At 35.0% G+C, this 23,723-nt stretch overlaps 1 protein-coding gene across 4 annotated transcripts in view; it reads right to left on the bottom strand.

Moving 5' to 3' along the window:
• The window catches only part of CSMD3 (CUB and Sushi multiple domains 3), a 1,160,406-nt gene that overhangs the window by 830,447 nt on the left and 306,236 nt on the right, over positions 1-23,723 (bottom strand). For all 4 annotated transcript variants that reach the window (XM_027574671.2, XM_027574666.2, XM_027574669.2 and 1 more), the window contains exon 5: positions 10,983-11,190. In XM_027574671.2, coding sequence (XP_027430472.2) covers positions 10,983-11,190 — 208 coding nt within the window. The remainder of the gene's footprint in view (positions 1-10,982; positions 11,191-23,723) is intronic.

A 23,723-nucleotide genomic window follows, 5' to 3' on the forward strand; every position in this document is an offset into this window, starting at 1 on the left:
ATCTCTTGAATTGAAAAATCCATACCACTCTCTGTATTGTTCCATGCTTAAACCAGGAAACAAAACAAAACAAAAAGAAAAAGAAAAGATCTGCCTTTCCTAATTGATAGGACTGTTGACTCTATTTAAAATATGTGGGTTAAAAAATTAAAAAATAAAATAAAATACGTGGGTTAAGGTAGGAAGTTACGTTGAACAGAAAATGAGTGTTCAGCAAAGATCAGAGTCACTGAAGCAGAGAGAGGCATTGTAGAGAAGTATAACTTATAAGCCAAGTTTTGTACTGCTCAACCAGAAGAAGGGAGTTGAAAACTAGGTCCTAAGATTTAACTTTTATGTTTTTTAAAGTTTCTTTGTAAATAATTCTATATGTAAGAGCTAATTATTTTGGTCTCTATGGTATCAAAGCACTTTTGGGGTAAAGATTTGCCACTAAGAATTTTTAGGGGTATAAAACCATTTGCTGTACAAGGAAAATTAATCAAGTCAGACATAGGTTAGTTTCAGAAAAATTATGTTAGAGGATGAAGAGAATTACAGAAAGTAACTTTCAAAAGCAATAATAAATCAAGAATTATATTTTCACCTTATTTAACTAGAATGAATTCATTCAGAAAAATACCTTGTGAAAATGCAGAAATTTGCCATATTTCAAAGTTTATAAGAAAAACTTAATCTAAGCTATTTGTGTTTTGGAAATATATATACCAGCATATGATAACCTATATATATCACTAAAGCCTTATACTCTATTTCACAGATTTTTATATTCTCAATTAATATTTGTTTCTTTTTATGCAAGCTCTCAGGAATAAATGGCTTATAGTAACTCAGAGATAAAACGTACAGATATTTTCTTTGGGTAAATACCTAGTAGTGGAATTATCAGATCATATGGTATTTCTGTTTTTAATTTTTTGAGGAACTCCAGACTGTTTGCTTTTCTTTCTTTTCTTTTTTTTAAAAGATTTATTTATTTATTTAACTGAGAGAGAGAGAGCGCACAAGCAGGGGGAGCTGGAGAGAGAGAAGCAAGCTCCCTGCTGAGCAGGGAGCCTGATGTGGGGATGGATCCCAGGACCCTGAGATCATGACCTGAGCGGAAGGCAGACACTTAATTGACTGAGCCACCCAGGCAGCCCCTCCCTCCCTTTTTAAAAGATTGATTGATTATTTATTTATTTATTTGACAGGGAGAGAGAGAGAGAGAGAGAGAAGAAGCAGGGAGGAACTTCAGACTGTTTTCCACAGTGGCTGTACCAATTTACATTCCCACCAAGAAGGCACAAGGGTTTCTTTTTCTCCATATCCTCACCAACACTTGTTACTTCTTATCTTTTTAATTCTGGCCATTCTGATGGGTTGTAAGTTGGTACCTCATTGTGGTTTCGATAATGTATAGAGGTGCTGAATCCCTATGTTGTACACCTGAAACTAACATAATATTGTATGTCAACTATACTGAATGAATGAATGAATGAATGATTGAAAACTTATAGATAAAACCAGTGTGCTTAGAAGAGGCAAATTCCATTGGAAGTCACTTCTTTTCCTCTCCGGGCTGTGTTCTACCAATACCTTCAACTTTCTCTATTGTCCTAACATCACATGAACCAGCAATAACATTGCCTGTCTTTTTATACTTGCATCTAAGTTGCTAAGTAGTGTTATAAAAGTATGCAAGTTCATCAACTGTTGACACTACAAGCTTACCTTGTAAAATTCCAATTGGATTCAAAACACTGTCCAGCAATCCTTCAATTTCGCTAGTTATTTGGGTTTTTTGTTGTCATTGTTTTGTTTTCATATTCTCTACAGAAGATATTTTAAATAATCCCACTCTCTTCAAATATCCTAAACTATCACCTCCTCTCACTTTCAGCAGATGACCTTGCCTCTTTCATCAGGGAAAAAATAGAAACCAAACACTTCTCTTGAGATAGAAATCTCAATTTCTGATCAGTACACATATGAAGGTAAACACAGATACATTTGTTACTTCACACTTCTCTCTTGTCAAAATGGAGTGGTGTTGCCTCCAGGCTAAGAATAAGTCACAGGTTAATAAATTATGAAATAAATAGGACAAGCACTAGAATTTACAGTGATATTAAAAAAAAATAAACAGATAGGGCACCTGGGTGGCTCAGATCATGATCCCAGGGTCCTGGGATCGAGCCCCGAGTTGGGCTCCCTATTCTGCGGGGAGACTGCTTCTCCCTTACCCTCTGCCTCCAGATGCCCCTGCTTGTGCTCTGTCAAATAAATAAATAAATAAAATATTTTTTAAAAAGATGATAAGAATAAGCAGGAAGAATATTGGAGCTCAGAGTTTCAGAGTTGTAGTGGCTCTGGGTAAACTCATAGGAATTCTTTATTAAAGTAGGGAGGAGGTAAGGAGAGCAAGGGAAAATGAATAGTGTATACTAGGACTTCCTCAAGGATAACAGAGACAAGCAAGATAATGCTTGATTTCTGTGGATTAAATAAGATTATGAAATTAGTCTAAATTTCATATACTCGAGTTCTGTTTTACCTTTAGATATTTATACAGTTCTCCAGTCTTTATGAAAAATCACAAAATAAAAACAGCGTAATCAGACATGACATCTTTTTCCCTTTGAAGTTAAAACATATCTTTAGTGCCTTCCATAATTAAAATATTTTATTTAGTTAAAGGAGTGTCTTAAATTTAAAAACAGAGTAAGCACTCACTTACTTCCATGGATATAGGGATACTTTGAAAATTCAAGTTATTTAACAAAGATGGAACCATGAATTTAAGGTCTGGCTTTTAAAGGTATAAAAACATCACCAAATGATTTTTCTTCACCACACTAATAATTAGAAGGATAACTTCAAATTTGTCATAAAAAACTCTGTAAAAATGAAAATTATTTTTATTTTATATATAATTGTTTATAAGTCTAAGACATGGGATACATCTAACAATTAAAGGTTTTGCACCTTAAAAAATCAAAGATGAAATACTTTAACTTAAAATGGAACTGGTCTTGTTAGAAACCTTTGAAAATGCTTCTCCTGGGGCGCATGGGGGGCTCAGTTGGCTAAGCCTCTGCCTTAGGCTCAGGTCATGATCCTGGGGTCTTGGAACTGAGCCCCACGTCCAGCTCCACGACTGGCTCCCTGCTCAACGGATAGTCTGCTTCTCCCTCTGCCCCTCCCCCTTCTCCTTTTCTCTCTTTCTCTCTCACTGTCTCTCAAGTAAATAAATAAATAAATAAATAAAATCTTTTAAAAAAGAAAATGCTTCTCTTAGTAATTATCTCACTTTTGTGTTAATTCCTCTGTCATATATTGTAACTCTGTTGTAGCATCTATTGTAACTCTTTTTTTCTTGGATGACCAAGGCTTATATACATAACTTCTTCCTGCTATACTGTCAAATGGGTCCTCCTTAAGGCAGAAAAAATATATTTAAAGGTACTAAAATGGTAGATTAAACATACTAGGCATTCTCAGCTATCTGGAATAATTTCTAAATCTTTAGAGTAAAATTATATTTAAGCATCAAATTGATCTAAAATAACAACTTCAAGCTATACTTAAAAATATTGGGGCACCTGGATGGCTCAGTCGTTAAGCATCTGCCTTCAGCTCAGGTCATGATCCCAGGGTGTTGGGATCGAGCCCCTCATCAGACTCTCTGCTCAGCAGGAAGCCTGCTTCTCCCTCTCCCACTCCCCCTGGTTGTGTTCCCTCTCTCGCTGTGTCTCTGTCAAATAAATAAATAAAATCTTTAAAAAATAAAAAGATAAAAGGATTAATATATATTATAATATTTATATGTCAAACTCTCAGGTTTTTGAAATAGTTTACTGATATACTCTGTGTGTGTGTGTTTTAAGAAATCCCTGGTTGCATGCATAATAACAAGAGGTATTTTTTATCAAAAAGTTCACTGGAGCAAGTAGTCGAGGACCTCAATTGTCACTTTGAATCGATATTCAACATACACATTGGGCTTCAGTATTCATCTCCCTCAAAGGGAAAAACAGGGCAGCTGAATCCTTAAAATCCCTTCTGGCTGTAATATCTTACCATTTTATGAATGTCTTATTTAATTTGCCTAAAGAGAATCAAACTTGAAGGAACAATAGATAAAGAAAATGTGGTATATACATACAAACACAGACAACATGGATGAACCTTGAGGACACTCTGCTAAGTGAAATAAACCAGTGATGGAAGGACAAGTTCTTCATAATTCCACTTATATGAACTATATAAAACAGTCAAATTCATAGAAGCAGATTGTAGAATGACATTTGCCAGGGGTTGGGGGAGTGAAAATGGGGGAGTTGCTATTCAACAAGTATCAAGTTTCAATGATGCAAGGTGGTTAAGTTCTAGAGATCTGCTGCACAACACCGTGCCTATAGTTAGCAATGCTATAATATACACTTAAAATTTTGTTAAGAGGGCAGATCTCATGTTAAATGCTCTTACCACAATAGAAGAAGGTAGTTCAAAATTACAGAATCATAATAGGTATGTAATCAAGTTACTTTACTCCTATGGACAAGTAGCAATATATATTAACCATAGCTTCATTGCATGTTTTAGCCTAATAATTGTCAGAAAGGAGTAAAAAGGAACACCTGTTTAATAGGATTACTATCTGTGATATTTATTTTCACAGAATCAAGATTACGGCCAGTTTCCTTTGGTTAATTCATCCTGTTTAGTTAGACAATTTATTGATCCACTAGCACAATCTTTGTGCTATTCATTACATTTATGTATACCAAATACATATGTGTATGTATTATATAATTAGCTTAACTAGTTTGATGTATCATGCCAATTTGTCCTTCAAATTTTGAGTGTTTAGAAATATTTGGCTCTGTGGGATGCTCACAGGATGGTTATATAACACAGTTACAATATTGGTTAAACTAAATGAACTGCTTTAATTTCTATAGCAATGCACTGGAATCACATCATTTACAGATTTCCTGATTCCATGCCCACACAATGTAAATCACCAGATTTGTGTGGGAGCTGGGAAATCTGCACTTTTACAAACACCACAGGCAACTCTGATATAGATTTTACAAAAACATCATTTGAGAAATACTACTAAATGTGGAACTATTAGCACATATGAAAATATATACATATATAATATATATGTCATAGAAATTTCCCTTGACTTTAACCAATACTTCATTTTTTATGACTTCCAAATTCTTCCTAACTCAACCTATCTGATCATTAAGGTATAATTAAGTAACATTAATATTAAATTATATATAATACTGTTATATATAATATTAAGTTATATATGTTATAATATTATATTGTTATAATTTATGTTATCATTAAGTTACACATTTCCAATTTCAGAGTGGGGGGTGGGCATAGACATGCTCTGTTGGAATCCTGCTTAACCTTCAACCGCATGCCTTAAAAAATAAACTCATTTCTCCTCTGGTTCCAGTATACAATTAATTTGTCTTCCTGACCTTTCTATTATTATGTCTTTTCTGTCATCTAATCTGAAAAATTACAATTATATAATTCTTTATTACATCTGAGATATTTAGTCACTCATTCCTCTCAGTTCCAGTCTTTGATAATGATCCTTTTTATTTCACTATGTGGAGTTTCTAAATTGATTAAACTCCTCTCATAAAACCTCTGTCATGGAGTAGTCCCCAACCTGATCTGATCTCTTCATTTTCTTGATCTGTGTCTCTCTCTCGACGATGATTTTTCCCATCTTCCTTCCTTTCACAAACAGATGTACCACCTCCACTTTCCGCTTCTCTTTGCTCCAGCGATTCTCCCCACTCTCTCCATCATCAATTTTTTAAAAAAATTTATTTATTTATTTGAGAGAGAGAGTGAGAGAGAGTGCATGAGCGGGGAGGAGGGGCCGAGGGAGAGGAGGAAACAGGCTCCCCACTAAGCAAGGAACCCGATGTGGGGCTCTATCCCAAGACCCTGGGATCACGACCTGAGCGGAAGGCAGATGTTTAACTGACTGAGCCACCCCAGGTGCCCCACCACCACCGATTTTTTTTTTTTTTTTTGCACTCTAAGGTTCACTCTCATTAGCATGAACACACGGTTTTATCTCTCTAATTAACAATAAACCAAAAAACAAAACTAAAAAAAAAAGAATTATTTTGACTCTACTTCCTCCTTTAGTCCTATTTCTTTGTTCACCTTTGCTTGCAAAAGTCCATGAAAGGCTTATTTGTACTAATTGTGTGCAACTTCTCTTCTCTAATATGCTCTTAAAACCACTCCAGTAAAACAGTCAAACACAAAACTCCTTTCATCACAGTAACCAATGACCTCCATATTATGAAATCCAATGATCAATTTTGGAGCTCATCTTATTAGCTGATCATCAAATTTGACACAACGGATCAGTTACTTCTTCCTATGTTTTCTTCATTTGGCTTCCAGAGAATCCTATTTTCCTGGTCTTCCTCCTAAATCATCAACTTTCCTTTTTAAATGCTTTTACTTGTTCTTCCTTGTTTTCCTGACTTTTGGAGTGTCCCAGAACTCAGTTCTTAGCCTTTTCTTTTCTTTTTCCTTTCTTCTTTTAATTTAACAATCACTTTCAATTCTAAACTTCCAAATTTAGATCTCTATCCCACACCTTTAATTCTGAACTAAGACTTGTATATATCCAAATGCCTCCTCGAAATCGTCACAGAATACTAATTAGCCATCTCAAACTTTAACATGTCCAGAATTCAGTTCCATATCATATCTCCGCAAGTTTAATCAAAAGCCTTTCCAGTATCCCTGGATATTTCATCCTGTCAGGTCTTCATGAAACCTTAGAGCTATCCTTGCTTCTTAGAGTTGTTGTTGTTTCTTCTTTTTCTTGAACTTCACATCTCCTCAGTTAGGAAATTCACTTAACTTCATCTTGAAAATCTAACAATTTTCATCACCTCCACTGCCATTTCATAATCCTAACAATTATAGTATCTTACCTAGCTTATTGCAAATAATGTCTATTTTTCTACTTTTCCTTCCTATAGTTTTCCCCACAAAGCAGCCACAGTCATCCTTTAAAAGTAAGTCTGGTCACTAGTTTGCTCAAAACCCTTTAATGACTCCCCATTTCACTTAGACTAAAAGCCAAATATGGGTCTTGAGCTGGGCTACATTAATTATTTTTCTTTTCTACCACTTTCACCCATGCAATTCTTTTGCAGTCACATGACCTACTAGCTATTCCTTTAACAAAATGAGCTCCACTCTGGATTATGTATTTTGCTCTAAATGCATTTCTGTCTGGAATGTCTATTGCTGAGATTTCTGGTTGGCTAACCCCCTTCCTTTAAGACTTTGCTCAAATCTCAACTTCTCAGGTAGGTAACCTCCATCATCCGACAATTGCTTTATTGACCTCTCTTACCCTACTTCGTCTTTTCTTTCTTATCACTCTCTAGACAGAGTGTGTCATTAACATTTATATTGTTTATTGTTTATTGCTTTTTCCCCTGATAGAGCAAAAATTATGCAGAAGCAAACCTCTCCATTACTTTGGTTGCTGATGTCCTTAGAACAATGCCTGCCATGCAGTAGATATCCAATAAATAATTCCTGAATGAACACTGAATGGAATTCTAGTAAGAACCAAGAGATTAAGTTTGGAAACAATTTTAAAGAGTATCTAATCCAACTCTCCAACCAAGGCTATATCTAATTACTTCCCACCTCAGTGCCCCTGTTGTAGCACCTAAGCAGGTAATTCCAGAGACTATTAAGATGAAAGAAAGCTTGGATGTTGCAGATGAGGATCCTGATGCTCTAAGAAGATGACATAATTTACCCAGTTTCACCTACCAATAAACAGTCAAAGCTGAAACTGGAACTTAAATGTCTTTGTGCTATGTCATTTTTCATTTCACTGCAATGGAATCAGTTGACGTTGAACAAGTTTCAGAAACTTTTATCATCCAGTAATAATTGACTGGATTCACTGCATTCCTGTCGGATCACACACTGGTGCTGCTGACTGTTTAACAAACTAGAACTTACTGATTTACAATATAGAGCTTGCAAGAAAGGCACTGGCTGATAGTACTCTCTGTGCTGCATGATTATTAGGGCTGACTTGGTCTATGTTGCCAAAGTCAAACACAGCCTTTGCAAGGCTTGCCTCACTGCCTGAACTTTAGGAGCAAAATTTAAAGTACAGTAGCCAATGGCAAGTCCCCAGTCCTTTGGTTAGAGACCTGAAGTTTATTTTAATTATTCACAGATCATTTTATACATCAGTTCCATAAATAATACAATTAAAAGGAACACTGTTTTGTGATACTGAAGTGGCTATATACAGTATTATTAATTTACTGACACTATGTATCTTTAAACTGGCATTTATAGGAATATAATATAGTTTGGGCATTTGTATCACTTTCTTGAAAAGTGCTAAATGAACTTATTGAGATTATATATATATATATATATATAATCTCCAGGATTCAGACAAGTCTACCCAAACATTTACTGTAACACTAATCTGGACTCCAGGAACAAAACTGAGGGTTACAGAAGGGAGTGGGGTGGGGGGATGGAGTAACTAGGCGATGGGTACTAAGGAGGGCACGTGTGGTGATGAACACTGGGTGTTATATGCAACTAATGAATCTTTGAACACTACATAAAAAACTAATGATGTACTTACTATATGCTGGCTAATTGAACATAATAAGAATAAATTAAAAATAGCTAACAGTAAAACAATAAACTTCTTTGTTACTGTTTTCTTCCTAAAGAAGAGGGAAATAAGTAAAGTGTCCCAATGTTATTTAATTAGAAAATACAGAGAAGAGCAATTCATGGATCTGATGCTATTATTGGAGAAGCTACATTGTTATAGAAACTCAGCAATATAAAAACAGATGTTCATATAGGAACACAAATCCTTGCTAAGAATGCACAATCTGAAAAGAGAGTGACCACATGAACATAAATATGGGTATTATGATCCCCAGAATAAATGTGTTAGTTTCTAGACCAAATGTGTTGGTTTCTAGAGCTCAGTGGTAACAAAGAAACAATTAGAAATTATTTTCTAATTTCCTTCTTTATATCTAGTAATCAAATACATCGGGAGTTTAAAAACTTAGATTTTATCGGAATCACTTGCATACCAAAAGATAGTATAATTATTGGAAAATTCCTGACATTATCATCCACCTTGATATGATTCCAATATGTATCACTGTAGAAGTAACAATTTCTAAAACAAAAGGTTTTGAATTCTCTAACATTTTAAACCAAGATTCTGCTGAATTTCATTGCACCTGGGCATGAAATTATCATGAGAAGAGTAAAAGTTATATAACCCTGAGTACTGACAGCTTGAGGGAAGAAGAGAAAACAAACAAACAAAAATCAAAGTGGGTATAGCTAGTGTGCAACTTTTGTCTTACCTTCAAAGGAATGTATTAGAATGACAGACCCACGTGGTACTTTTGCTAAATCCCCGATAACTATAAATATTTGTTGTTAAACATTTACTCAGTGTCCTTTCAGCTGCAGCCCACAATATTGTCTCTTTCCTCACACTGTCCTTCTCTGGTCTATGTGATGCTTTATTCCTTCTGCCTCTCTATATGCACTTCCTCTGTGTCCTTTGCAGGATAATGCTCCTAAGCCTGGGCTTTATATGCTGCTGGTGGTGCTCAGTCTCAGTCCTAGTTACCTCGCTTCTTCTCACTCCAACCTGTCTCTAGCTAGCCAATATTATTGATGTCTATTGGTTCATTTACCTTAGATATCAATTACATCCTATCAGTTATACTTCAGTGGAAAAATCCTGAATCATATAAGCAGACATAGTTGTCTATTAGATGGCTTAAATGGGACATCTCAAAGTGACCTCAATCTAAATAGATATAAAAAACAATTCCTAATATTCATAGCATTCCCACTCCAAACTTGACCTTCCTTCAACAATTTCCAAAACAGTGAGTATCTCTACTGGCTTTACCAACTTGTGCAATCAGAAAATGATGTTTTATCTAAACATTACCTTCTTTATCACTCCTCAATCCACTACAGTCCTTTTCATTATGCCTCTCTAAATACCCCCTAACTTATTCTACCGCTTTATCTCCAACAATACCATTTTAATCCAGGCTACCATGATTTTTTTTTCTTGGATTATAGCAATCACCTCTTAAGTGATCTTCCTACACCTAATTGAGCTCCTCTTCAGATCAACCTTTGCACTTAGTAAGAACAATCATTTGAAAATTCAAACCTTTACATGGCTTAAAAGGCCCTTCCTAGTCTAGTGTTTACCAATTGCCTTACTATACCAATCTCATCATTCTTCACTCAGTTACAGATTCATAATCTACTTTACACTTCAATCCTATCAGTGCATTCAGATTTCTAAAATAGTATAATGAAACATTTTCTCCTAAAAATATTATACTCCAAAAACATGTTCTGAAAACTCTGCAGTTGCCATGAAACCATGTCTTGAAGTCTGTAAAAAACAGACCATACTAACCCAGATCATAAAGTTTAATTTTTGCCTTCAGACAACAGATTAAATAAAAGAGCTATTTACAAAAACAAAGGCAAATTATTTCCCAGACTATTCAATTAATTTAAAAGAAACCACCAACTATGGACTGGCATGCCAAGAACATAACTGTAGATTACATTAGGAACATCTTTTCTTTTCTTACACAGTTGTGCTTAAGTCACATTACTTTTCAATGACTGATAATTAAATACTGATGGAAAGTTCCATCTTTCAGAATTCCAATCTATTTGACGTATTAGTACCCTTATCTTCAAAAATATCCCTCAGCTTTGACAGCTTCCCCTTACAATTTTCCTGTAACTATAATTTCTTTTAAATAACTAAACATTTAAAGGCCCTTAACACAGCTGTGCTTTGATCCCCAGTCACCCCAGGCAGTGACATCAATGCTAGGTTAGAATAGCAACTATTTACTTACCATATTGTAGGTGGCTCAGAACCTTCTATTTCTAAGTAATCATACTTTTCTTCCATTTGGAAATCGGTAAATATGAGTGAAATCGTGTCCCCAGGCTCTGCTACAATGGTCCAAGTGCAATCAGCATTGTTATGGTACTCGTTAGGAAAACTAGGGCTTGAAATGATGCCACTGGATCCTCTCATTGTTCCTCCACACGCATCTTCAGCTGTTAAAACAAGGACAAGATGTTCAGTTATATGTCATTAAGAAAAATGCAATTACAGCAACTCTGTTAACAGTTTTGGATAAAAACAGCAGTCCAAATATCGTGACACCAAGCGCATATTATACTAATAAAGATTAAGTAAAATGAGAAGTCCATGAAAACATTTTAAACACATATATAAATATAATCTATATCTTGGCCATTTTATAACCACTAGTTGAAATAGCAATGAAAGTAAGTAAAAATTTACAGTCCTATTAGATCTCAGGATAACAGGATCAAGATTTTCTTTTCATTGATTAGATGATGAAGTGAATAAAACAAAACCAACATTGTTCTTAAGGTCTGTTGTGGGAAACCTTTAATCACTTTGTACAAATTTATGGTATGGCTGAGTTTTATTTTTATTTTTTTAATGTAGGTATGTACAAAACAAAGAAACTATTTAAGAGAAAATATAATTTTTGTCAGTGGTATTTTTCAAAAGCTTTTGAAAGTATGTGTGAAATTAAAGTTTAAATAAAAATACACTGAGGCACCAGGGCAGCTCAGTTGGTTGGGTGTCCGACTCTTGATTTCAGCTCAGGCCCATGATCTCATGGGCTCCACATTGGGCATAGAATCTGCTTGAGATTCTCTCTCTCCCCCTCTCCCTCTGCTTCTCCCCCCACTTGCATGCATGTTCATGCTCTCTCTCTCTCTAAAATAAATAAATAAAATCCTTAAAAAAATACATCACTTTTCTAGGAAACTTTAGAGAGAAATAATATAGTAATTAATATATCTTTGGTAATGTAGTCCCTGTAACTCCACCAAATAATGTAAACATATTTTGCTAAGTATTTATGTGATATATGTATATACAATATTATAAATACATTTTTACTAGCTTTATATTAGGACTTATGGTTCCCATTTTCCAAACAGTGTTCTCCACAAGTCTACTTTTGGCCAATGGCGTATTCTAACAGAGGGGATACTTGACTATCTATGTTTAGTATGAGATGTGTAAGATAAAGTTCTTTGTTTTATAAAGAAATTGAAGCTATAAAATTTGTCTTGTCATAACACTGTTCAGGACAGTCAAGTTAATAAGTTACTAGTTTATTTGTACTATAAACAATCTCAAGATTTAGGTGGTTATCTTGAGCCACTCAGAAAATTCCATCAATTTAAGTCAAACGTTAGAGGAACAAATTTGGCTCTATAATGACCAAATGTTATTTGATGTAATGACTTATATCCATAACTTTAATAGAGATGGACAACATCCTGTTCAACTCATAACGGGCCAGGAATAGCAAAATGCTTTGGTACCAGGAACATTATTACTCTACTGTATACATCAAATAACATTAGCTTCTTCCTGTCACTCCTTATCCATTTAACTCCATAATTCATAAAATGAAAGCAAAAGTTTACTACTCTTAAAAGATATTTAACTTTTATCACCGACTATTGTAAAAGTTATATTTATCTTCAATGCATGCCCTCTTTCTATTTTTTTTTAAGATTTTATTTGTTTATTTGACAGAGAGAGACACAGCGAGAGAGGGAACACAAGCAGGGGGAGTGGGAGAAGGAGAGCAGGCTTCCCGCGGAGCAGGGAGCCCGATGCGGGGCTCGATCCCAGGACCCTGGGATCATGACCTGAGCCCAAGGCAGACATTTAATGACTGAGCCACCAGGAGCCCTGCCCTCTCTATATTTTTAAGTTTTGGGGGGTAATTAGAAAGAACTTGTGGTCCTGTCTAGACTATGAGACATATTGTTACAATTTTCTTGGCAGAACACACAGTGCCCTCCCTCAGTATTTAACCTTAACCTCTGGTAAGCAGGTCCTGCTTTCCCCTATCCTTGACCCCAAATTACCTCTACTCTTTGTCTTCCCAGTACCAACACCAGGACTGAGTAGTACTTTGGAAATAAAATGTTAACACTATCATATATTTGTAGTGTCACTAGTACACAACCTATTCAAACCATAGCTCTGTGAGCTATTTATTTCCGTCTCTCTAGATTACTGTCCCAGGCAAACATATATTTCAGTTGACATTAAAATTGTTAAAAAATCCTTTTTTATTCAAAAATCTCAATTCATTGATTAATACTTCTAGTGCTGGCTACTTGCTAAATAACTGACTTCATTGGGTTAAGGTTCTTTGCTTTCCCTAGTTTGGGTTGTGGCAAATGGGGCAAAGGTAAGGAAGGAGAGTGAGTTCTTCTTCCCTGTTTGCCCTCCTAGTATTTTTGTTCATATACCCCTACTCACCGAGCATTCTGTGATTCCTCCTGGAGTTGGATGTGGAAGGGATCGGGGCACATGAATCCTTTTACTTGTCTGATACTGATTTGGTACCATTTCCAAGGGTTTTAGCAGATGATTAAAAGATGGTTCTTTTGCTCATGAACCTTTATGGGATCCTCAGAGGTGCCCCATTCAGTTCCCTTGTTGTGGGGGAATGTGTCTGTTTGTCTGCCTACATTTCTCCCTTACAACATGGATATAGAATAATTCACTTCCGTCTTCTTTCCAACTGTCTCCTTATCCTCCCAGCTGGGTCTCTTGGGAAGGATCTAAGACAATTCATGACCAGAACTCCCTCACAAAAGTCCTGCATTTGGTCAAATGAAAACATACCTCATTTATTATTCATCCTCTGTGGAAATGTGGTTTCTTCCCACCTGCAGCCTATGGCTTTAACACCAACATTTAAGTATTTCAACCATGGTTTAATAATAATACACTGTGTCCCCAACTTTACAGGCCAGGCAAATCAATTTCTCTGCATGATTTCCTTGAAGATCCTCAACGTAGGCTCACAGAAGAGAGAAATCAACCCAAACTCCTAATACATGAGATGGATCACAACTTATAGAATAGCTCTCTCTCGGGAAATTTTTATTTTACAGCAAAATAACCTCAACCCAAAAGTATGAGTGACTTTTACTTGAAAACAAGATGGGAACACAGATCTTCCAGCACTGAAACCAATGTTCTTGCCCATTCTTGTATCAAGTTCTTTGTTCAGCACTCCTGTTTATCTCTTATCTCTATAAAGAGACTATCATAGAATCAGCATCTGACAAAATTGTGAAATAGGTAGTCTGCTTTTAGTACATGTTAGATATATAACAGTTTGGCTGTTAACATTTGTATTGTGATTTGGCCTAGATTTAATACAATACTTATAAAAGCCAATACATTTTCTGTAATCATAGACTGTTTTAGCAAAATATATTACCTAAACTAAATTTTTTATTTATTTTTTTAAAGATTATATTTATTTTTTTGACAGAGAGAGAGAGCACAATAGGCAGAGAGGCAGGCAAAGGGAGAGGGAGAAGCAGGTTCTCCGCAGAGCAGGGAGCCTGATGCAGGGCTTGATCCCAGGACTCTGGGATCATGACCTGAGCTGAAGGCAACCGCTTAACTGACTGAGTCACCCAGGTGCCCCTAAAATTTTTATTTTATAATAGAGTTGGAACAACTGGAAGGCAGCATTAGAAAAAGCCATGAAACCCTCAAATCCAGTGCTGTGCTTTCTCTGCTAAGTAACATTGCCTGGTCACTGGTCAAAGTGAGTTGGTCTTTGAGTTCATTCAGTACCACTCTGTTCTGACCACCAGGCTTGCCTGCTGGATTAGTGTTGCCTGCAAGATCTTCTGTCCAACAATTCACAGAAAGGGCAGGAGTCACTAAGTTTGTTCAAGAGAACCATTTCTTAACAGACTCCAGACACATATGTGATCATATTGGCTATTTGTACAAATTTTCTGTTAATTTTAAAGTGAATTCATTTGGACATCTGTTTAAAACATATCCATTGAGATCTATAAGGTACCAAGGAGAAGTGTGTTAGTCTCTTGGGCTACAGTGATGATCAAAAGTTAGGGTAATCTCTGCCTTCATTGAGCATTCTGTCCAGTAGAGCGTGAGGTTCTAAACAAATGACAAAACAAACACTTAAAGTTACATTTCTGTCAGATACTGTGAATAAAGAGCATTTAGTACTGACATCATATGGTGGGTTTTGAACGAGTTAGGGAATTCAAAAACACAGACTCTTTGAGGAAGTGATTAGAACCTGAAAGTTTAGATTGGAAACCTGAAAGGTGAATAGCAATCATTAACTAGATGAGAAGCAGTAGGAAACGTGTTCTGAATAGGTATACTGACACTTTCACTAGAGGAAATGGGCATTCCCCAAACAGAAAATCTGTGTGCTGTTGCCAAGACAGTGAGGGGCTATGTGGTACCAAGTACAGTTGGAAGGGCAACTAGGGGCTAGACCTTGTAGAACCTTTCTGACAAGCTTATGGAATTTTTTTAGAGCAATGGAAAGTTATTGATGGGTTTTCAGCAGAGATGACATGATTGGATTGGGTTTTGAAAATATCAGTCTGGCAGCTCTTTGGAGTTGACAGAGGAATGAGAAAATAGAGGATCAGATTAGGGGGCTGAATCAAGAATTCAGGCAAATTTTTCCATGCTTTATTGCTTGGAAAGATATTGCTTCCTCAAGATAAACAATCTCTTGTTTTTCAGTGTTTTAGCGTATTTTTATCTCTGTATCCTCAAAAGATTAGTTTGATCTTTGTAGGCGCTTCGGAATAAATAGCATCATGACAAAATAAGTTAGAATACTCTTCTTAGGCCTGTTTTTAAGAATAATACTTTTTCACCTAAAGAGTAAAGCAATGCGATTGAATATCTCAGGTTTATCTTGTAGTTAACTAGAAGTTGTGTTGGCTTCAAAATATAGTTACTTATAATATAAAGAATATAATGGATAATAAAATGTTTGGTGGTTTCTCTACTCTTGTTCTAAGAAAAGCGCATAGGTTGTAAGATTGAAAGTATGCTATTTTAAAAATACATGTGTATGTGTGCACATGTACATATACTGGATGATGGAAAGTTGCATGTTAAGAAACTTGCAGTCAATTTATTGTAAAGCAGGAAGAAAACAACCAGTTCAGCCAATAGAATCAAGGAGGACAATGTGGTCTTTTAAGAATAAGCATTTTTTTAAAAATAATCTTTTTGATTTAGGACTTATTCCAATAGTCTGGGGAAAATAGTATCAACTCTCTCTTAAATTATTAATGTACTAAATCTATTGATAAAATCTACGGCTGTTAAATTTAAAGTTCTACTAAACCTAATTTTCTTTGTTTACAGTATTATAAAGCTATCATCAAATAACTTCTACTTCTTTAAAATAACTGAATTTATGTAAACTTTAAATTTAGGTAAATTTAGGTAAACAATCTCTTTAATCTCTCACCTATAGAGCGGGGAGAAAAGTCATAAATAAGATAAAAAATTAGTTGTATTTAAGTGTAAATATTAAGAAAAAAGTTTAAAATTTCTCCCCAAATATATTTTTCCTGGAATTAAATTTTATTTACTTTTCATTTCTGTGACACTCATTTAGATACTGAAAATACCAGACTTTGTTTTGGCTTTGGGTAGGAAGACCATACATTTTATTTAAGATCTTGTAAATTGGAACTGCCCCAAAACATGACAGTACAAAAAAAACCAAAAAACACAGCATCAAAAAAACACTTAAAACAGTTTTCTGTAGCACATCTTTGCAGATAGTGATCTCATACTGTGCTCTGCCCTGCTATTAGTTTCTTCTAAAATAGCTTAGGGATGGGGCACAGGGGTGACAGGAATTAGGCTCGTTTATCAAAAAAGATAAATGAACTGTAAATCATAGAAAATGAGTATACTTGGTGAATTCCAAGATGCTAAGCATTCAATCCAATATCAGACTATATCATGGGAAAATTTTTTTGCAACTCTCCCTTGTTAAATCTCAACCTTCTATTAGCAGTCAAGTAAAACTGACATCTACATGGATTATTGCTCCTTTGTAGACAGGCATTACTGTTGTACCTCTTAATTAGATAACTATTTAGATATTACATTAATTAATTATCCATTATATCACATATGCAGAGCAGCCGTTCCATTTCTCTGGCTATCCTTGTTTACATTTCATAGTTCAGCCTTATGCATCTTCATGTTTAAGGAGAAACATTTTTCTCATAGAGAAGAAAATTGTGCAACAGGGGAGATAAATTGTACATCTTCTAGACTGGTAGTTTTATGTTTTTCAAGGCATAACACATAATGCTGTTCCAAGTTTTAAGGAAAAGACAAGTAGATTTTTTATGATTATGGAGAAAACCAAAGTGTCCTTTTCATTTCTCAGTACAGTCTCCTCAGCTCCTTTGATACCAGAACAGATAAAATTCAATTCATCTGAGAATCAGATTTATAACAACTTGAAGAAAAAAACATTCATCGCTCATCCAGATGAACACTTCATGGAAAGGGAAAGTAAGCTAAGCATCATGGCACTCAACGTTGAGGGTTTATTCCCAAATACTCAAATACGCCTTGGAGCAAGTATCTTACTTTAATTTATATTTACCTTCCTAAGAGACATGTTTAGAAAATGAGAAGGTAAGGTAATGCACTGAGGAAAGTAATTAATAAATACAGGGATTTTTCTTTTAATATTTAGCTTAAAATCTCCAAATAAGAAAGAAATAAAAAGCATTAATTTAAAGATAATTTAAATTATTTAAATATTTGTAGGAAAATATTTTTCAATCAAGAGGGAGGCATGACAGAGCAACAGGGAACAAATTTACATGCCTTTCTGCAAAAAAAAATTAAAAACTAAGCAAAATAAAATGTTTTTAACACTGCAGCAGGGCCATACAGAATTGTGACTCTCAGAAGGGAGGAATAAAGGAGAAGAGCCCTATAATTGTCTGGCTTTCTATCTAGAAGCACACTCAGGACCAGAGATGGGAACTATCAGTAGAACATGATGCTCTCCCTAAGTAGACAGTGTTCAGGGAGCATGACATGCCCAAAGTTGTAAGACAGGATTCAGAGAGGGAGCTCTGTCAAAAAACAACTCACAAAATCTACAAAGTAGTGCCCTAGATCTTCGCTAAATATGAGCAAATGCACATAAAATGGTGAAATTCTATGCAGACAGGCAAAGAGAGACCAAGGATCTTTGTGCTGAATGGCTCCAAGAGAGCACACAGGGTTGGGTATTTTGCAAATTCCTCCAGCTAGGGTAGAGAGTTCTCTTTAAATAACCAGAGTGTTCAATAGAAATTCAGAAGGGATGAACTTCATTAGAGGGGCTAAACAATCCCTAGAGCAAAATTTACTCTAGAACTGTCCTAACAAAATTTAAAAACAAACCTCAAAGGCACTATCTGAACCTAATGTAACCGCTTTATATCAGGAGAAAATCCAACATTCTTAAAGGATGAAAACTAAATCCAACACTCAATAACTTAAAATTCACAATGTTCAACATCCAGTAAAAAAGTAGTAGTCCTCTAAAGAGGCAGAAAAGTACAACCCATTACCAAGAAAACTATTACTCAATAGAAATGGAGATGTTGGAATTGTTACAATTTTGTTCTACAATTTAAAGCAAGGCTTGGCAAAGAATAAGTCAAGCTCTGTGTGGACTATACCCTGTTTTTGTATTGCCTAACAGCTAGGCATGATTTTTATAATTTTAAAGAACTATAAAAACAGATGAAAAGCAAACTAGATCAAAGATAAATATAAGATAGAGACCATATGTACCATGCAAAGTCTAAAATATTCATTACATAACCCTTTACAGAAAAAATAAACACAGTGAACATAGTGAGGAAGGAAGACATGTAGTAACCAAATAAAACTTTAAGAGACAAAATAACATATTATTCTAAATGAAAATAATTGCTCAATGGGGCTTATAGCAGGTTAGATACTACAGAATAAAACATATTGACCCTGAAGGCAGAGCAACAGAAACTATTCAAAATGAAGGAGAAAGAACAGAAGAACTTTAAAAAAAAAAATTTCCCTGTAGGAAAATATCAAGCATTCTGACATAAGTAATACTGAAGTTCCAAAAGGCAGTGGGGCAGAGTGGAAGCATGGAAAGCTATTTGAAGATATAACGAACAAAGAAAAATCCAAATTTGATGAAAACTAAAAACCTACAGATATAAGAGGCAAAGGGTTTTTGGCATCCTGGTATGGCAGAGACAATTAGCTAAGCACCAAAATTCCTGTTCCACCCTCACATGTGCTCTTGTAACTGGAGGCAGCTGCTCAGTTAGAGCAAACTTTCCTGTGCTTCCTATATCTAGGTCCGGCCATGTAACTGATTTCTAGTGAACAGTCAGTGGTGTGAGCTACCACTGTAAGTTCTGCCTATAAAAACCTGCCACAAGATCACACATACTCTTTTTTTTTCTCATGGTATCAGGATATTTTGCCCCAAGTGACCTTAGAGACCACATGTTGATTGAAGACTTTTTTCCACGTAGATACTTGAAATCTCTGTCTCCCACTAATTTTTAAACTCTATAAAGATAGGTATGGTATTTATTTTTGTTCACATAATGCCTCTATTATTTAAAAAAGATATTGACATATAGTAGAGGTTTATATGAATGTACTGAGTTAAATATAAAATAAGTAAATGAGTAAATATAATTATTTGAACTGATCATCAAATTGGATTTGATCTCTGGACCATTTATAGAGTAGAATAAAAAGAGAATCACAAAGAATATATCACTATTCCAAAGCAGAGGAATAGTATGGTAATTGCAGCAAAAAGCCAAAATTAAGTAGGAAAATGGGAGAAACTTCCAAATAAATTTTAAGAACAAAATGTATGTTGCATGGCAAAAGCTTCAAAATTGAAAGGAGAGCTTAACTGGAAAGACTTATTGCTATTCGGCACCTACAAGGTGGGAGTGAGTTAAGTTTTAGATTTTTCTCCATATTTAACTTCAATAAAGTGCAACTTCATTATTTGCAGAACTATAAATGTAGAATATTCAAGAGAATCACCAGAAAAAATATATAACTTAATGTGTGAATTTAGCAAGACCACTTATACACAGGCAATAAACAACATATCACTACTGAATAAATAGATACTGAAATTTTTAAAAATATCATTTCTAATAGGATAAAATTTCAAATATTTAGAAACAAAAACACTAAAAACATGAAAAACCTGAGCAAAGCTCCACTTATATTTTTGAGAGAAAATACAGATCTATATAAATAAATATTCCATGCTTTCTGATTCGTAATCTAAAAAATGTCAGTACTCCCCAGATAATCTATGGTTTTAGTGTAATCCCAATAAAATTTTGGCATGCCCATGTGTGTATGCATGTATGTAAATTGACAACCTGATTTTTTAATTTATCTAGAATTGCAAAGAAAGCTAAGCATAATTAAGACAATCTTGAAGAGGAAAATAAAGCTAACTAAGCAGCATTATTGCTCATCATAAAGCCACACTAATCAAAACAATGAGGAATTAAAAGTAAACACAGGCCAGTCAACCAATGGAACAGAATAAAGTCTTTAGTAAAACACACAGACACAGGCACACACACACACACACACACACACACACACACACACACACTCATTTAAACACCTGACTTATGACAGGGGCAGCACCATAGAGCTTTGGGAATAGAACATCTCTTCATTAAATGGTGCTGGGTCAATCAACTGTCCATACACTATAGTCAATACCAGATGAACCATAAAACTAAATATAAAAGGTGAAGCAATACAGCCTCTGAAACAAAATCTAAGACAACATCTTCATGTCCTTAGGATTGTCAAAGTTTCCTTAAATAGATATAGTACACGACATTAAAATTAGGAATGGCATTCTTTAAGAGAAGACAGTCACATAGTGGAAGATATTTCTGATACACATAACTGATAAGGGTTCATCCAAAATATATAAAGACAAAAAAGAAAAAAAAACAAAATATATAAAGAACTTCTACAAATCATTAAGGAAAAGGCAAACAACTAATAACAAAATGGACAAAAGTCTAGACCGGGTATCTCACAATGAAGAATGGACCAACTGCCCATGAACATATAAGAACAGTACTCAACGTATTAGAACAGAAATTCAGATTAAAACTACATTTTTTCCACTACACATGTACACCAAGATGTTTAAAATGACTAATAACATAAAAGTTTAGCAAGACTGTGAAACAACTAAAATTCCTATATACTCCTGTTAGCTCTATAAATTAGTACAGCTATTTTGAAAAACTCATTGGCAGATAATCTAATAAAGCTATCCCATGTCTTATGATTTAATGTTCCCATTACTAGACATTTTCTCAGATGTTCATCAAATATATTTACAGGAATGTTCATAGATGCATTACTTCTAATAACCAAATCTGGATAAAACCAATATTCACCAAAGATATCACATATAAATAGTGGTTTAGTATTATAATGTATCACTGTCAATCTATAAAAATAAACAACTACTACATGCAAAAAGATAATTAATCTCACAAAAAAGAACACTGGTTGAAGAGTACATACTGTAAGATTCCATTTTATGGAGTTGAAAATAGGTAAAAATAATTTGTGGTACTAGAAATCAGAACGGTATTTACTTTTAGGAAAGAACAGGATAGTGACTGGGAGGAAGTATTCCAGAGATACCTGACATTTGGGTAATATTCTGTTCTTAATCTGGGTGGTAGTAACAAGGCTGCCTTGGTTATGTGAAAATTCATCAAGCTGTACACTTGTAAGTTATGACTTTTCTATATACAGATTATATTTTAATTAAAAGCATTATGAAGTAAAATGGAGAAAATACCTTGAAAGCACCCCATCTCCTTCCAAGTCAGCAAATACATTGTGAGGTACCCCTGAACCCCTAAGAGAATGGCCAAATCTGGCTCTCCTCTTCTTGAATAGTGATTAGAAACTGAGCATGAATCAGACATTCATGATTGGCTTGGTCAACAGTTCTCAAAGTTTAGCATGAATGGGCATCACCTCGTGGGCTTGAAACATGATTGCTGGGCCCAGCTCCCAGAATTTTTGATTCAGTAGGTCCAGGGAAGAGTCCAGGAATTTGCTGTTTGACAACTATAGTTTCAGGGAAAAGGCAGCCACCATCTCAGTCCCTCTATTTTTTAAAATCCCTGTCCTTGTTGACACCTCATTTTTAACCTCTATCACTCTCCTTGAGTCCCTACTCCCCTTGATGCTTTTTACTCTCAGAAGCCAAACTTTAATGCTACTCCATTTTCAAAAGTGAGACTATTCAGGGTATGATTTCCCTACAAATCTCCCAAATTCTATCAACTTTGTTTCAACATAGGCTAAACATTAGAAACATCTGGATAACATTATTTTTTAAGATCTATTCATTTATTTGAGAGAGAAAGCTAGTGAGCGTGGGAGGGGAGGGGCAGAGGGAGAGATGAAATTTCAAGCAGACTCCATGATGAGCGCAGAGCCCAATGCAGGGCTCAATCCCAGGACGCTGAGATCATGACCTGAGCAAAAATCAAGGGTCAGGCTCTTAAATGACTGAGCCCCCTAGGCACCCCTGGAGAATACTTTAAAATGCCTATTCAGTCCCAACCCCAAAATTCTTACTGAATTGATAGTGGGGTAAACCCCAAGATTCCTATTTAATTGGTTAATAATGAGGTCAATATTTTTTTTTAAAGTTCCCTCAGGTGACTCTAATGCCTAACTAGAATCAAGAATGCTGTACTTGAAATCACAAAAAATAGAAAATCCATTCACTTAGGTACTTGACCCCACCTTCTGCCAAAGTCCAGGTATTTACTCTAACTTGGATCACTTAAGCTGGTAAACAACTCTCTAACACCACCCTACAAGTCCAAATACAAGTGAAGCCAATACCCCCACCCCCAAGTAGCAAGTCAGAATAATTTTTCTTTATTGAGTAAATTTTTCTTTAATCATCTTTTCCTAACAGAAATTTCCCCTCTTGCATTTTCAAATTCCTCAGAAAATTTACCTTTAATGTTTCTACTTATTTACCTTCTACTCATCCCTTAATTGACTACAATCTTATTTTTCTTCACGTTTTTTTTTCTTTTCAAATTTTTATTTAAATTCTAGTTAGTTAACATATAATGTAATAGCATAATACTAGTTTCAGGAGTAGAAATTAGCACTCATTACAACAAATGCCCTCCTTAATACCCATCACCCATTTAGCTCATCACCCACTCACCTCCCTCCAGCAATCCTCAATTTATTCTCTATGGTCTTTTCTTGGTTTGTCTCTATTTTGTTCTGTTCATTTGTTTTCGTTCTTAAATTCTGCATATGAGTGAAATCATATGGTTTATTTCTTTCTCTGACTTATTTCCCTTAGCATAACACACTCTAGCTCCATCCATGTTGTTGCAAATGGCAAGATTTCATTCTTTTTAATGACTAATATTCTATTATATATATACATATATAATCTTCTTTATCCATTCATCAGTGGATGGACATTTGGGCTCTTTCCATAGTTTGCTATTGTTGATAATGCTACTATAAACTTTCTGTTGGAACACTTTTCCTAAATTCACCATTGATCCCCTAAAGGACACACACATGCTCAATATGTTTTAATGGGCCCTTCTGTGGCATT

This window comes from Zalophus californianus, chromosome 4 (genome assembly GCF_009762305.2).
Source record: "Zalophus californianus isolate mZalCal1 chromosome 4, mZalCal1.pri.v2, whole genome shotgun sequence".
In the NCBI taxonomy this organism is placed as follows: Eukaryota; Metazoa; Chordata; class Mammalia; order Carnivora; family Otariidae; genus Zalophus; species Zalophus californianus.